Genomic DNA, 15,470 nt, shown 5'->3' with positions numbered 1-15,470 from the left:
TTCTTCCCTTCCTCGGAGCCCTGCTCCCTGACTGAAGCAGTGCAGAGCCCTGCGTGTGAACACGGACTCTGGAGCGCATTGGCCACTTAACAGCTGTGTGACCTGGGCACACAGCTCATCAGTTTCCCCATCTGTAGAATGAGGATAATAATAGTACCTCCCATATAGGATTGTTAGGGGAATTACCTCAACTGTGTACTTAGAATGCTGCCTGGCACAGAGTAAGTTCACTAGATGTTTGTGTTACTTTTATTAAGCTGGATTCCTCCCTGTTATTTCCTAGAGCACCTTTTGTTTATAGCAGAATCATAATCTACTCACTCATTTGAATGTCGGTTTAATGTCTTGTCCCATCACTGGAATGTAAACCGGGTGAGGAGTGCACATTATTTGGTTGACCTTTGTAAACCCAGTACCTAGCACAGCCCAGCACTTACCAGACACATAATAGACATTCAGGTAGATGTGTTGAGTGGGAGGTGGATGAGTGAGTGAGTAAATGAATGAATGCCAACATTTTTTTAATCAACTTAAATTTGATCAATAGAGGATTGGTAAAATAATGTATGGTATTTCCACAAAATCAGTTGTTGGTAGCTATTAAATACTGTGAATAGCTCTCACAGTAGAAATATTCTGCCATTTATTATGAAGTAAAATAATCAAAACAGCATGTAGAATATGAGAAAGTTTTTGTGAATATGTAGGTAGAGACATGTTGTGTTTAGCTGGATGAAGAAAGTCTTGAGGGCTGTTGAGTGGTGGTCCCTCCAGGTGAGGTTATGGTATTTACATTGAACTGAAAAATGGACAAGTGACCTTTTGGTCTTCCCCCAGAAAGGGCAGCACTATGTACCCTTAACTTGTTTTTATTTCACAGTAAGTACTGCCCGGCTGGTTGTCTGCTTCCTTTTGCTGAGATCTCTGGAACGATCCCTCATGGATATAGAGATGTAAGTTGGATATAGGTTGGATATAATGTTAAAGTGGTGATAAAACTTTTATTTTTTTAACTCCATCATAGATAGGTGTGTAACCTATTGTATATCTTGATTTTTATTCTCTAGGAATTACTTCTTTTTAGTAGTATGCGATGTTTTATTCTTTATCTTCTGTTAAAATATCTGTTCTATGTTATGGCATCAGTAATCTCATGTTTACTAAGAAAACTGGCCAGATCAGTTATTTCTAGAGGAAGTATAAGTGCTGTATTTCTGAATCATCAAAAGAAATTTTAAAACCAATCTTTCCTTTTTCCCTCCTCAAGTCCTCGCCGTTGTGCATGGCTGGTGTGCATGCAGGAGTAGTGTCAAATGTTTTGGGTGGCCAAATCAGCGTCGTAATCAGCAAAGGCATCCCGTACTATGAAAGCTCCCTGGCTAACAACGTCACGTCTGTGGTGTAAGTCTATGTGCTGTTTGTAACAAGCACGTTGCACAGAGGTGGGGTAGGGACGAATTAGGGCTCAGCAACATCAATGTCAGTGGTGTCTGTGAAGTAATGTGTTTGCGGTAAGGACTCTCACTGTGTGTGCTTGGTGTCTGAATGTCTGCAAGAGCACAGGCAGGGTCATCCGACCTCAGCTTTTCTCCATCAGAAAGGTAGGTGGTCGTGTGGAAGAGTGATTTATTTGCTTCTCCTTTTCTAAGTGTTGAAAGAGCCTGGAGCAAGGCTGGAAGTTTATTGCCAAACCCTGACTTCATTTTAAAGATCAGGAGGCATAACTACTGTGTTCCTCGTAGCCTCTGTGACCCAGGATGGATTAGGGTAACTGGAATGCTTTGACTATAAATCAAATGTAATCAAATGTTGGCATTAATCAGAGATAGTATTATTACGACTCCCTCTCATCCCAAGAGAATATTATAAGCATGTATTTTTGTGGTGTTTATGATGTTCTACTATTTTACAAAACATAGACTAGGCATCAAAAGCAGGAGAAGTGGAAACATTAAATGGAAGTTTTACACATTGATCCATTTCTGCAGATCTTGCATCTGAAGTAGGCTCGGTCCTGCAGACAGGACCTGGGCCTAATTGAAACCACCTTCTCTTCAGTTCTAGACCAGTTCAGAAGCCAGGAGCGTGAGCCGTACTCAGGACAGTGCAAAGCAGGAGGCAGCAGACTTTTTGTAGAGGGCCAGCTAACGATATTTTAGGCTTTATGGGCCACATACCTGTCATTGACTCTCTGTCATTTTATTTACAACTTTTTAACCATGTAAAAAGCATTCTGAGCTCCCTGGTCATACAGAATAGGCCATGCCTGGGGCTGTCATTTGCCCACCCCTGGTATAGAGTCGGCTACTTTAATTTCTGGTTTCTTCTAGATGATTTTATGCAGATCATTTCACTCCTTTCCACTATTCTACCTTTAGAAAGATTTTTTTTTTCATGAGTTCTTTCTTGCATACTTTTAAAAAAAACCGGGTAGGTTGCATCCACTTATAATGGTTTGAATGTTGTGCTAAAGGCAGGAGCAGGAGTATGGATGGTTTTATCCCTCAAAGTTCCTCGGTGTCCTTTAACCTCCTTATGGGGAACTAATCACTCGTCCCACCCCTGCATTCTCCGGAAGCACCTCTTCTGCCAGTGACTTTGAAATCCAAATGCAGTGCTCCGATGTAACACGAAACTTGTTCGTAGACAGACTGATGTCTTGCAACAAATGAAGTCTCTTATTAATAGCCAGCTTTTCTTCTGTTTGTCCTGGGAAACTTGAGCCTCTTTCTCTGAGAATTATTCCACCAAAAGCAGTTGCCACAGAAACATTTTAAGGATCAGTTTATTTCATGAAGAAGAAGTAATATTAGTACATATTACAGTTACATGGATGCACTTGCATAATCATGTATGAAGCTAGGCACTGGATGCTTGTAGAGAAAATTGTTTATGCTGAGTTAGAAGTTACTCTGCTTGGTTAGAAATGAGACCTTTTTTTTTTTTTTTTTTTTTTTTTTTTGCTAAGAACAATATATCAGTTGTCTAATATGTAGCCATAGACTATTCTTAGTTCTTTATACAGTGAAATAAACAAAAGAAGTTTTTGGTGAAAGACAAATTGGAGGCAGTCATGTGTTATATGAGTGTAACCAAAAAAACCCTTTCTCTCTTTCAGGGGACACTTATCTACAAGTCTTTTTACATTTAAAACAAGTGGTAAGCTTCTCATGGACTTTATACCTTATTATAATTTGTATAGTAGCCAATATTTTTTTGAATATTGTGCGTCAGGCATGTTGCCAATTGCTGGGCTGTTTTGTTGTTGTTGTACTTTCTCATTTGGTCATCACAATAACTCAGTGAAGAGGTTAGATAGGTACTTAATGTAATAAACTAGAGGTTTTATATTACTAGGGATGTGATCATGAAAGCAAGGAATTTTCTTAGAGAATGTCTGAAGTAATTAACTCATTCAACAGAACAGATATTGAGTGCCTTTTTTCAGTCTATTAGGCAGGCAGTGTTCTGCTGCTAGTGAAACAAAAGTTAGCAGAATAAATAAAATTCTGCTTTCCTGGAGCTTACATTTGGGTAGTGAGAGATTGACAATAAACATTGGATAAGTAAATGAATGTTTATAATGTGCTGTTTATAATAGTATAAAAGATGTAGAAAAATAAGGCAAGGAGAGAGGACAGGCATTGCAGGAGGGACTGGTTTGAAGTTTAAAGTGGGGTTAGGGCAGGCTTCATGGAGAATATGACATCTGAGCAAACCCCCGAGGGAGGGAGAGGCGTGAGTTGCCCACTGAAGTGGGGCGAGTATCCCAGGGAGGGGGTAATGTGTTGCCATTAAACTAATGGTCATTGTTGTGAATAAATATGTCTGTATGTTCCCTGATGAGACACAGAGATACAGACGCAGGAAGCATTTGCCTGCTTTTGAAATCCTCTATTACAGTATGCTGTTAGCATAGTGTATGTTAATTAAAGGTACAATACAGAGTTTCCAACGAACAAGTGTTTATGGATTTTGGGTTTACATCTGGAAGCCAGTTTATTTTCTTCTGTTTCAGGTTGTTATGGAACACTGGGGATGGAATCCGGCGTGATTGCCAATCCTCAAATAACGGCCTCATCTGTGCTGGAGTGGACGGACCACACGGGGCAGGAGAACAGCTGGAAACCTGAAAAGGCCAGGCTGAAAAAACCTGGACCTCCTTGGGCTGCTTTTGCCACTGATGAGTATCAGTGGTTACAAATAGATCTGAACAAGGAAAAGAAGATCACAGGTTAAGAGACATTATTTTCTAGATGGTTTATAATAGTGATTTCATTTGGAAACCTGGTGACCTCTAAGAATTTTAAAGAAAATTAAGTCACTGCAAATTTAATTCTGTGGTTTTACATTTTCTTTACTGGTGTTAATATTACTGAAAAGGGTCTTACAAAGCATGGCGAAGGAGAGGAGTTGGTAAAAGCTTTTCTTTTTCATTGTAATAAGATTCTTTTGAGGTAGTTTTTCAGTAAGGTAATCTTGAAACATCTGAAATAACTATCTTTTACAGTTATTAAGAGAAATTTACTTTCAAGGACTCCATTTTAAGTGCGACAAACAATATTCCATGTGTGCAAGTATAAATTTATGTAGAACAGCTTAGCAAATGGTCAGAGTAATTGTTTAGGATTAGTTTAGATAATTTTGTTAAAGATTTATTTTGCTTTGGTACCAAAAATAATGCCAGTAATCATCTTTCATCTATTCATTCCCAGGAAGTCATTCTTACTCAGTCGGTGAAATATATTTTGCAGTGACATACACACAGGCTGCCATAAGCTTTCCTTGTGTGCGCCCATAATTCTTCTGTCTCTGCAAGCCAACAAAGCCAAAGATTTAGTTACTATCATGGTGTGGAACCTTGCACTTAGGAATGGTAGTGTGCCATAGACAGAAATGTTGGCACACTGCGTACTAGGTGTTTATGCTTTGGTGATGAACAAAAATGAGGACCAGACTGTGAGCACTAATGAAGGAACTCTCCATTCCCAGGCATTGTAACCACTGGCTCCACCATGGTGGAGCACAATTACTACGTGTCAGCCTACAAAATTCTCTACAGTGATGATGGGCAGAGATGGACTGTGTACAGAGAGCCTGGTGTGGAGCAGGATAAGGTAAAATGATTACCAAAGTATTTTTAAAGAACTTTTTTTTTTTTTTTTAATGGGCCTTTGCCAGAAGTCACAGAGGCTCTTCCTGTGTGATATAAAAATTAGATATCATTTGATCTTACTCTGCCCTCTTCTGGTTATTTTAGGTAGTGTTAGTGGCCTTACCCTTCTGTCTATGGTTAGGAAATTCTCAGTGCTACTAGGTCCCTTTTGAATGACTGTAAAGTTGAGCACTTTCCTGGTGTTTGTCCACTACATTTTTAATTCAGTTGCTTAAATACTTTATGAAGAAATTCTAAAAAGAAACTTTAATTTCTTGTCTTTAAAAAGCTTTTCTTATCACTCCACAGAATAATAGAGAATCTAATTTGTTCCCAGATTTCTACTCTGTAGGCAAGTGGGGGACAAAAGACAAAAGAGCTAAAGGCACAAGGGCATTAAATTATGGGATGTTATAGGCCTGAAAGGTCATTTCAGGATCACCTCACCAGCTTTTGTCTTAGAAAACAGCAAATTTCTCTACCTGAAGAATTTTCTTAACTTCTGTGATTGTGAACCATTGTTTTAGTTAGCAAATAATGACAGTGCTGGGGTGTGCCAGGACAGATAAGGGGCAGAGCGAGAGTAAGCAGAGGTGGCTCTCAGCTGGGTGCTAGTACTTTCACCCGGCCTCCTGGCCCTTGATCCACCCACCACAAGGCCTGTAACTGCGGGAGTCCCTGTCCCCAAGGAAGGTGGATGCCTCTCGTCTAGAATTGAAACCATGAGCACATTGTTTTCAATGAAACCTCCCTATGAGTTTTGTTCCAGTTATACGATACCATCAGCTCTCTCTCTCTATATGATTTGCTAATATATTTTCAGTTACCACTTTTCTCATCTCTCTGTTCAGAAAACCCCAGGGGCTCCCTTTAATTTTTCATATGGATCTAAGCTCTCTCATGCTGTTATTCAGGGGCTGCTTTCCTCTCTTCTGCTTGCTATCACACAAACTTCTGCTTTGGTGAGACTTTACCTGTGAGGCAGATAACAGCATTGTCTCTATACTAACTTGCTTCTGCTGAATCCCACAAACTTGACTGCTTTTTACTATTGGCACATCCGTATTTATTTGTTTAATAACACTTGGCATACTTGGCAGAATATAGTTTTTTTGAAATTATAAGTGTTATCCATGCTTATTATAAAAACATCTAACAACATTGAATTATATTTCTGAAAACCTTTTTTTGTTTCCTTTTTGGAAGGTCATTTCACTAGGTATAGAATTCTAAGTTGACAGTTTTTTCTTTGAATACGTTGAATATCCTGGTCCATTGCTTTCTGGTTTGCATTGTTTTCAGCAAGAATTCTGCTATGATTCTTACCTTTGTTCCTCAGTGTGTAATGTGTCTTTTCTTTCTCTTGGCTACTTTTGAGATTTTCTTTTTATCATTTATTGTAAGTAGTTAGATTATGATGTACCTTTGTATAGTTGTCTTCCTGTTTCTTCTTCTTGGGCTTCTTTGAACTTCTTGGATCTGTGGGTTATAATTTGTATCCGATTTAGAAAATTGTAGACCATTTCTTCTTGAAATACATTGCCTCCTCGATTCTAATTACATGAATATTGTGAAACTTGAAGATGTATCCAGTTCACTGGTGCTTGTTTATTTATTTTTTTCAATCTTTTTCTCTCCATGTTCCAGTTTGGAAAATTTTATTGTTTTGTCTTCAAGTTCACTAATCTATTCTTCTGCAATGTCTAATGTGCTGTTAATCCTATCCAGTGTATTTTTATCTCCAACATTATATTTTTCACATCTAAATTTTCAGTTTTGCATTTTTTAAATTTCTTCCATGTCTCTCCTAATGTAGCTTTTCTTTACCTGTAAAGCGCCTGGTTATATACTAACCCTTTTAATGCACTTATCTATCTATCAGTGTGTCATATCCGAGTCTTTTTATATCGATTGGTATTATGGGTCCTTTTACATACCAGGTAATTTTTCATTGGCCAGACATTGTGAAATTTATATTGTTTGGTGTCAGATTTCTTTTTTTGCTATTCCTCCTTTAAATATTTTCTAGCTTTATTTTGAGATGCAGTTAAGTTGCTTGGGAATCATTTGATTGTTTCAGTCTTTTCATTATAGCTTTTTCAGGCAGGACCTGAGCAGCTTTGGTCCTGATTTTTCCCCTCTGCTGAGACAATACTGTTCTAAGAACTCAACTCCACGCTTCATGTATTAGAAGGTTTCTCCACTCTTTTGGCAGTAGGAGCTGGCCTGGCCCTGAATAACTCTGAGAATTGTTCTACTGGCTTCTTTCCAGTGTTGTGTTTTTTTTTTTTTTTTTTCTTTTTTCCCTGTCCACAGATAGGTTGGCTGTTTAAGGGAAAACCCCTACAGATCATAGAAGTCTCTGTCTGTACAGTTCTTGCCTCTCCCATACTCTGTCCTGCAGATTCTAGCTGCCTTATTCTCTTATCTCTGAGCACTCTCCTCAACTCACTGAGACCACCAGGCTCTCTCCAGGCGCTACTGGGGCAGTAGAGGGGTTCACCTCTTTTGTTTGTATTCTCTTGGGATTATTATTGCCCTATGTGCCTGCTGTCCCGTATCTGGAAACCATTGTTTCTTGTATTTTATTCAGTTTTTCAGATGTTTAAGGCAGAAGGGTGAATCCAGTCCCTGTTAGTCTATCATAGGTAAAAGTGGAAATCCTTACATTGAATTAGATGAAATAATAATATTTTGCCTCAGTTATGTTCATCTATCTGCTCTCTCATCTACCCCCAGCTCAGGGGTAAGTGGTACATTTTCATACCCTTTCTAAGCGTGCACACATGCATGAGCACATACACAGACTGAGGCAGCTTTTGGCTTTGTTTTCAGGAAATGGGGATGTATATACAAGTTGTTCTCATTAAATATTGCTTTTTAATATTATGCCATATTTGTGTGTGGTAATATCCAATAAAACTTAAATTCCTTGAGAGTGGAAACCTTGACTTCGTTTCCATTTTACCTTCATGGCACCTTGTGATCCCCGCCACTACATGGAGGTTCATAATAAATGCTCATAGGTTAAATACAGCAAATCTTTTTAACTTAGTTCTTATAAAATTTTTCTCCTGTAAGATTTTTATGAAAATGAGACTGTAATATGGAGTAAAATTTCAGGGATAGTTTTTAATGTCCTAAAATGATACTTAGTTATTGTTTCTCTTCCACTAGTATAATAGACTGCAAATAATTGCCTTCATTTTATTTCAGAATAATATCTGAGGAAATAATGGAAGCTCACTAGTTTGGATATTGTTGTAACTTCCAACTTCTTACAAAATGAAGTTTTTTACACATTTAAAAGTTTATAACATAATGGCATTTGAATCAGCCAGGAAGAAAATAGCTATAATTTTTGGAAACAATTTGACTGAGGACTTAAACATTTTCTTGTTCTCACATTAACTGATAAAAAGCCACTTTGATTTTAGACAGGTGACTATTAATGGTCTTTAGAAACTACCTAGGTGATTTGGCCTTAAGGGACAAGGAGGGCTCTTGTTTGCTTGGTGGAGCCCTGTGCTTAAGTCAGAGGGCACATTCAAATCACTGCTCCAAATTGACTGGCTGTGCAGTGCATTTCCATTCCATAAGCTGCAGTTTTCTGGCTTCTGCCTGTTTTGTAGGGTTGTCATGAAGAGCATCTGAGTTAATTATATGAGAATGCTTTATGAATGTTAAGACCTGTTTCAGTGTGAGATACTATTATTGTTTGCTTGAAATGGTCATGGGAATTAGGTATTCACTTGAAGTATATTTTTACTTAAAGATATTCATATACTGCACCTGTGGCTGTTTAGTTAAGATGATTAAATTAGGCAGTGAACGGAGTCACTTTTCTGGTTCAATAGCAACAAGAAATGAAAATGGATAATATAGGAGCTGTGTTCATGTAGTTTATCCAGTAGGTGGGGTTATGTGTTCATTAGCGCATGTTCACTTTCAGTCTATTTGTTGAGAGAAAAAGTGTGAAAAGTACACAGTAAAAAGTCCACTTTTCCTCTAAGAACTCATACGTTCAATTATGCTTTACTTTGAAAATAAAATTAATATATTTAAATAGTTAATGATTCCACAGGACTAGATTACTAATTTATTAACGCAATATCCTGTGCACTACAATTGGAACCCTCTTCCCAAATTGCCAAGTTAGCACTTTCGTTATGTTTAAGTCATCTTAAAATCATTTTTATATTCTGTATTTTCCTTTTATAAATTTTTGGTGAAGAATATGCAGCTTCTTACTAGTTTTTCCAAATTATGATTTATTTATTTTCTTAGAAATTAATGCCTATTGTCATACTTTGCAGAGCTCATTTAAGGCCCAGAGCAAAAATCATGAACGTGTTTCAGTGGAGCATTTTAGCCCTGGCCTCTGTTGATGTAAAGTACCAATTTTTTGTTGTTTTTTTTAAAGATATTTCAAGGAAACAAAGATTATCACCAGAATGTGCGTAATAACTTTCTGCCACCAATTATTGCACGTTTTATTAGAGTGAATCCCACCCAATGGCAGCAGAAAATTGCCATGAAAATGGAACTGCTTGGATGTCAGTTTATTCCTAAAGGTAAACAACAGTATGGTTTAAGACATGTTATTTTCACTGGATTAATTAAAAATGTACTCTTCTCAGAAAAAATAATAATAATGTGAATGTTTATCCTCTAGTTACAGTATCTTCTTAAAGAGATTTTTAAAAAGTAGTAGTTATCCCTATTGAATATCATATTAGGTATCAAACTGGTTTCCAAAATTACAGATGGAAGAAAGAAGAGAGAGCATCACTGCTGAGAAAATGCAGTGAGACTGTTTTCCAAATCTAGTCTCAAGCCTGAGTTTTTAATTAGATCTTATATAGTCTTTGTGTCACATAAGTGCCTGATGATTGTAACACTAACCTAAGTCTAAGTGCCTTTTACTTTGAATAAATTTAAAATGGGAATAATGTCCTTTAGAATTATATAATATTTTAGTACTTTGTTTACTGTTGTATCCCCCAAAACTGTGCCTAACACATAGTGGGCCCTCCAAAGATATTTATTAAATGAATTGAATGAGTACGGAATCATATCGTGATGAAATGTTTATAGCTTTACCATTCAGCGTCATCCTCCTCCCTGTTACTCTCTTTCCAGAGAAGATTATTTTTAGACAATCATTTAAAAACCCAGAAATCCCAGTATATTTGTGCATTTAATGTAGAATTTATTTATCCTTCTGATGTAGTTCTCTCTGAGATTTAAAATTACTGTGAAGAATCAAGTACTCTGGGAAGTGTTAAAGATACTTAAAATACTATTTTTAACTATGATTTTTATAGCAAAATGTATAAACTTTTCTAAACCATTTTTCAAGGTCGTCCTCCAAAACTTACTCAACCTCCACCTCCTCGGAACAGCAATGACCTCAAAAACACTACAGCTCCTCCCAAAATAGCCAAAGGTATGCCTGCTTTAAACGTGAGAATTTGATATTCCCTGGACTTGTGGTATAATTTTCCATAAATATATTTAAAAGCATTATGATATAACTATTTTAATCAAGTGGGTGTAGGTAAAAGAATATAAAGAATTTTTTAAACTTTTTTCAAGGTCGTGCCCCCAAATTTACTCAACCACTGCAACCTCGAAGTAGGAATGAATTTCCTGCACAGACAGAGCAAACAACTGCCACTCCTGAAATCAAGAATACTACCGTAACTCCAAATGTCACCAAAGGTACGCAGCTCTGAAAATTAATACCTGTTCATCGTAGTGGGGGTTTTGTTTTTAACCTAAGTTTTCAGAAACTTTTCCAGCTTTAAAACCTTCTGTTTTTTTCCCCCTCTGTGTTTTAAGTATAGCAAAAAAATTTGATTCCCTTCCTTATGGAAAAAAATGTTTGCATTGCTCTGAGTGGTACTCTGATGCCATGTGAGATGGCTCTTTACATGTTGAGAGATGGGTGCTGTGTTCCAGGCTTCCTCCTACAACTTTTTTCCCTCTACAGCTAACCACAGGGAGTTTCAAAGTTAGATAATGTTCTAGAAATAACTGAAACCATAGCAGGAAACAGACTTTTTCTGATCATATATTAATTTGCTGGATAGGGAACTTGGTACAAAAAAGGAAAGAAGAAAAGAAAAACAGAAGTTTTGGTGAAAATTAATACCTTTTAAAGAAAGTACTTTGTTAATGTATTTATTAAAATAAAAACTTTGGTCTCTCTTTTAAAAATGTTTATTTTTTCAGATTATAAATATAATTGTTTTAGTAGAATTTGCTTTCAAATTTTGTTATTCGTATGAAACATACTAGCTCTTTGATTTTACTAGTTGAAAATTTTTTTCAGCTGAATCCAGGAATAAAAAGCATCAGCGTCACAGAGGAGTTGATTTCAGTGTCGACACTAATTTTCAGGCAATGCAGAGAAGAGAAAGCGAGTCAGAGTAACTTGTATCACATAGAACGTTCATCATTCTCATTTTCTGATAAGTTGTCTGATTCAGATAACTTTCTCCAACTTTCCAGATGTCAGTTTCTTTCCTGTCTTCTAAAGCATTTCCATATGGACCAATTTATTTCTCATGCTGCAGGAAAACCTGGTGTCCACTAAAAAAAATGAAAACACACACACACACAACCTAAAAATTGAGAATTATGTTTTATTTGGTGGCCTTACCAAGAAGTATAGCCTGAGATACAGCCTCTTAGGTAGCTCTGAGAGACTGTTCCAAAGAGTTGAGGAAGGAGCAGGATGTATAGGAGTTTTTGCCGGGGGGTGGGGGGGGGAACGGGACAAAGCAATAAAAAGAAAATATGGAGTCAAAACATCAAAAGGTGACTGCTAATCATAAACACAGACATCTCAAGTTAATGATTTTAGTGCTTTTCTTTGTATGAGAAGATGCAAGAGTCTGGGCTTATTGAAATGATTCCTCTGATGTGTATCTTAGCGATTTAGGGCCAGTGTCCTGTTTTTCTCCATCCTGAATCCTCTCAGGGTGCACTGTGGGCTGGCGGGGTCAGGGGCGGGAATAGTGGCTAATGACTTGATGGCAACATTCTTGATTACTGAAATGGCAGGTAATGTTTTTTTCTTGTCCACACCAAAGAGAAGCACGAGTCCACAGAGACAAGAAATTACAGCATCCCACAAAGAGCTGTCCTTTTACAGAAAGTATGTGTTTGGGCGGAATCCCAGACCATGTACTCGGATGGAAGAATAGTCATTTAAAAGTGCTGTTCATCTTAGAATCTGACTATACAATTTTAAAATCTCAAGACTAAAAGTGTCCTTAAAGCATTTTCTTCCAGAACTAGGATCCCTGTAAGCTTTAAAATAATGACAAAGAACGTACAGATCTCTTTGATTAAAGACCTCTGTCTCCCTTTCTTTGGAATGGTAGTATATAGACTTTTAATTTTTTTGGACCTAAGAATATCCTTTGTTGCCTCTGATTAACTCCAACTGTATCAATCTGAACCTGATTTTTCTCTCTCCAGTTTCACAGATTATTTTAGGGATAAAGCACCATTTACTTCTCAGAATTCTCAGTGCTTTCTAGCCTGAATCACCGTATGTGCACTTCCCCTTTCTCCATTTCTATATCCAGGCTGTGAGGGATGCTGGCAAAAGTCATGTCATGGTCAGGTTTGTGCCAGTGTGACACCCAGATCCTCCTTCAGTGGGGCCCTCAGGACCAGCCGGTGTCTCTCCATTTCCCTGGTTAGCTCTTCCGTCTGCTCTTGGCAGTAGCTGCCTGAAACACTCCATATTTTTCAAACCCAATCTCATTGCATAAAGTATGTTTATGCTTTTTTTTTTTTTAGATAGAAAATCTTTGAATGATGGTATGGTTAATCTTTGTTCTTTTCCTTAATGATTTCTGCCTTTGGTTGTAATGTGTGGTTTTTGTTTGTTTTTTCAGATGTAGCCTTGGCCGCAGTCCTTGTCCCTGTGCTAGTAATGGTCCTCACCACTCTCATCCTTGTACTGGTGTGTGCTTGGCATTGGAGAAACAGGTTAGTACAAACTAGTTCACCTGCTTGGTCCTAGAGAGGGTGTTTCCAGTGTGAAATAGAAACCAAGTATAGAAGATGAACTACAATTCACTTTTTTGAGAGGATGAGTTAAGATATTCATTAGAACAAAAATATATACCTTTTTCCCCTTTATTCCCATAAAAAAAAACTTCAATTCCACAGTTAGTTACTTAGTACTACCTTTTATTATATCAAATTCCGTGTTACACACTAGGATATACATATTAGGAAGACACACAGTTGGTGCTTTAGTGACATTTAATGAAAGGCTGAGACATGGTTCTTATCTCCAATGTTGAGCTGGATTGACTGCTGGGGACCACAGGTGCAAGGGCCATGAGAGTTACCTGAAATCTTTTTTACAGAGTAATCCTCATATGTGGCATGTTTTGCCTTAAAGGAGAAGTTGGATTTGGCTGGAAGAGGAAGACAGAGAATGGCTAGACTGAGGGATGGCTTGGGCGAAGGCACAGAGATGTGGATTGTAGGCAGATGAGTGGGTCCTCATGGGGACTTGGCCGTGGGTGAGCACTGAGAGCGAACTGTGGACAAGAGTCCAGACCCAGGTCAGGATGGTTCTCAGGGGAGAGAGATTCGACGTCGTTCCGTAGATGGGGAGTCACTGACCAGTGTTCAGCAGACAAGTGGTATTACCAGATGATTGTAGAAAGGTGGTGGCAGGAGTTTTGGAGGGTGGATTGAAGAGAGAGACTAGAAGAGGCGAAGGGAAGAGTTAGGAGATGACGAAGGCCATATAGGAATGTAACAGCAGTTCTAGGAAAGGGAGAGGGACGCAGGGGAAGAGCTGCCCGGGGCATCGGTGGGGTGCGTGGCTGGCTACTTGCTGAGAGAGGTGGGAGATCTAGGGTTATTCTGGCTTGTGCAGTTAGAGCGGGAGAGATGTCATGAGTTGAAATAACAGGGCAGGAGGGAGTCTGGTGGAATGACAGGTTTGGAGGGGCTTCATTTGTTGAGCCGTTCAATAAATATTTGGGCTTCTACTCCATGCCAAGTATTTGGCTGTGTCCTGGGAGCTCAGTGGTGAACCCCAGAGTCTCTGGAATAGGAGAGGATACATTGCAGAAAACTAGCCACCATGGTACCTGTTTGTTGTAGGGGCGAGCCGTCAGGGCTGGTAAGAATCACAAGATTGGAGACAAAACAGTAGCCAGTATTCAATTCATGAATCACTTGGTTTGCTTCATATAATTAGCACACAACACAGGTTAGTTAAAGTAGGGAAAGGTGGGGGTGACGATCCACTCCAAGGAGAAGTTGGGAAGGAGGCATTTCAGCATGAGCGACGGCCTCTGGTCTGGCCCGGGTCTCGTGAGTGAGAAGTCGCCCCCGGCTCTGACAGGGCCCCAGCAGCATCCGTCTGGAACAGCTCTCAGCGGTGTGGAATCGGGGCCTCCAGTGAAGAGCCTTCAAGACACTCAACTCAGGGGCAGGAGAAGGTGGGAGGTCTTGGCTCTATCACTTGCTCTGTCTGTGCCAGTGACGTACATGGCCCATCAAACTTCTGATCTAAAGTAATCTTAGTTTATCACGAAGACACTGGCAGCCTGATAGCAGACAGTTCAAAACAGCTAATCTGGAAGTTCGTGTTGGCCACTGGGCTCCATCTTGAACTACTTAACATGTCTTAACATAGCGGAAATCCTGTAAGTGTCACACGCAATGAGTAGGAATCATAACACAAAAGAGCCCACATCAGAACAGTGCCAGCCACACAGTGTGTTCCGCGGGAGGATCCTGGATTTCTGGTGCTGAGGAGGCTGAGCAGAACCAACAGCTTGGGTGAGGGCAGTAGGGGAAGGTGGAGGGAAGGGCTCTAGGAGAGCCCAGGGGGAGAGGTCACGGTGCTCTTGGGGAACTGGACAGCAGCGATAGCAATGATGAGAACAGCAGCAGCAGCTCATTTTTATGGAAGATTAAGTGCTGATTTACTCGGGATTCTAAATGCCTTACATGTTTTAACTTATTTAACCCTCCAGACAACCTGTGACGCAGGTGTTGTTACAAATCCCATTTTACAGAAGAGGTGAGACTAATAGAACATAAGTAACCTGTCCGAGGTCACCTGGCCAGCACATGGCAGAGAGGAGGTTTGGACGGGGCTTCACAGCCCAGGCCCTTAACCTGCTGCCTCTGATCAGTCAGTCGATCAGGTCTCAGGCGCTGTGGTTAACACCCAGGGTCGTGGGGTGGGGACTGGGGAGTAGAGTTGTTGAGAGGGAGGCAGGAGGCAAGTCCTGGGATCAGTTTGGGGTGGTGTTTAAAG

The 15,470-nt window shown here is 39.1% G+C and overlaps 1 protein-coding gene across 2 annotated transcripts in view; it reads left to right on the top strand.

Moving 5' to 3' along the window:
- DCBLD2 (discoidin, CUB and LCCL domain containing 2) overlaps positions 1 to 15,470 on the top strand; it is an 80,618-nt gene that overhangs the window by 57,394 nt on the left and 7,754 nt on the right. For both annotated transcript variants that reach the window (XM_032489856.1, XM_006181082.3), the window contains exons 5-13: positions 881 to 953; positions 1,268 to 1,401; positions 3,119 to 3,159; positions 4,019 to 4,234; positions 4,993 to 5,117; positions 9,579 to 9,729; positions 10,518 to 10,604; positions 10,754 to 10,879; positions 13,072 to 13,165. In XM_032489856.1, coding sequence (XP_032345747.1) covers positions 881 to 953; positions 1,268 to 1,401; positions 3,119 to 3,159; positions 4,019 to 4,234; positions 4,993 to 5,117; positions 9,579 to 9,729; positions 10,518 to 10,604; positions 10,754 to 10,879; positions 13,072 to 13,165 — 1,047 coding nt within the window. The remainder of the gene's footprint in view (positions 1 to 880; positions 954 to 1,267; positions 1,402 to 3,118; positions 3,160 to 4,018; positions 4,235 to 4,992; positions 5,118 to 9,578; positions 9,730 to 10,517; positions 10,605 to 10,753; positions 10,880 to 13,071; positions 13,166 to 15,470) is intronic.

The sequence above is a fragment of the Camelus ferus genome, chromosome 1 (assembly GCF_009834535.1).
Source record: "Camelus ferus isolate YT-003-E chromosome 1, BCGSAC_Cfer_1.0, whole genome shotgun sequence".
Taxonomy (NCBI): domain Eukaryota; kingdom Metazoa; phylum Chordata; class Mammalia; order Artiodactyla; family Camelidae; genus Camelus; species Camelus ferus.
The sequence above is the reverse complement of the archived record's forward strand: the minus strand, read 5'-3'. Positions and strand labels throughout refer to the sequence as shown.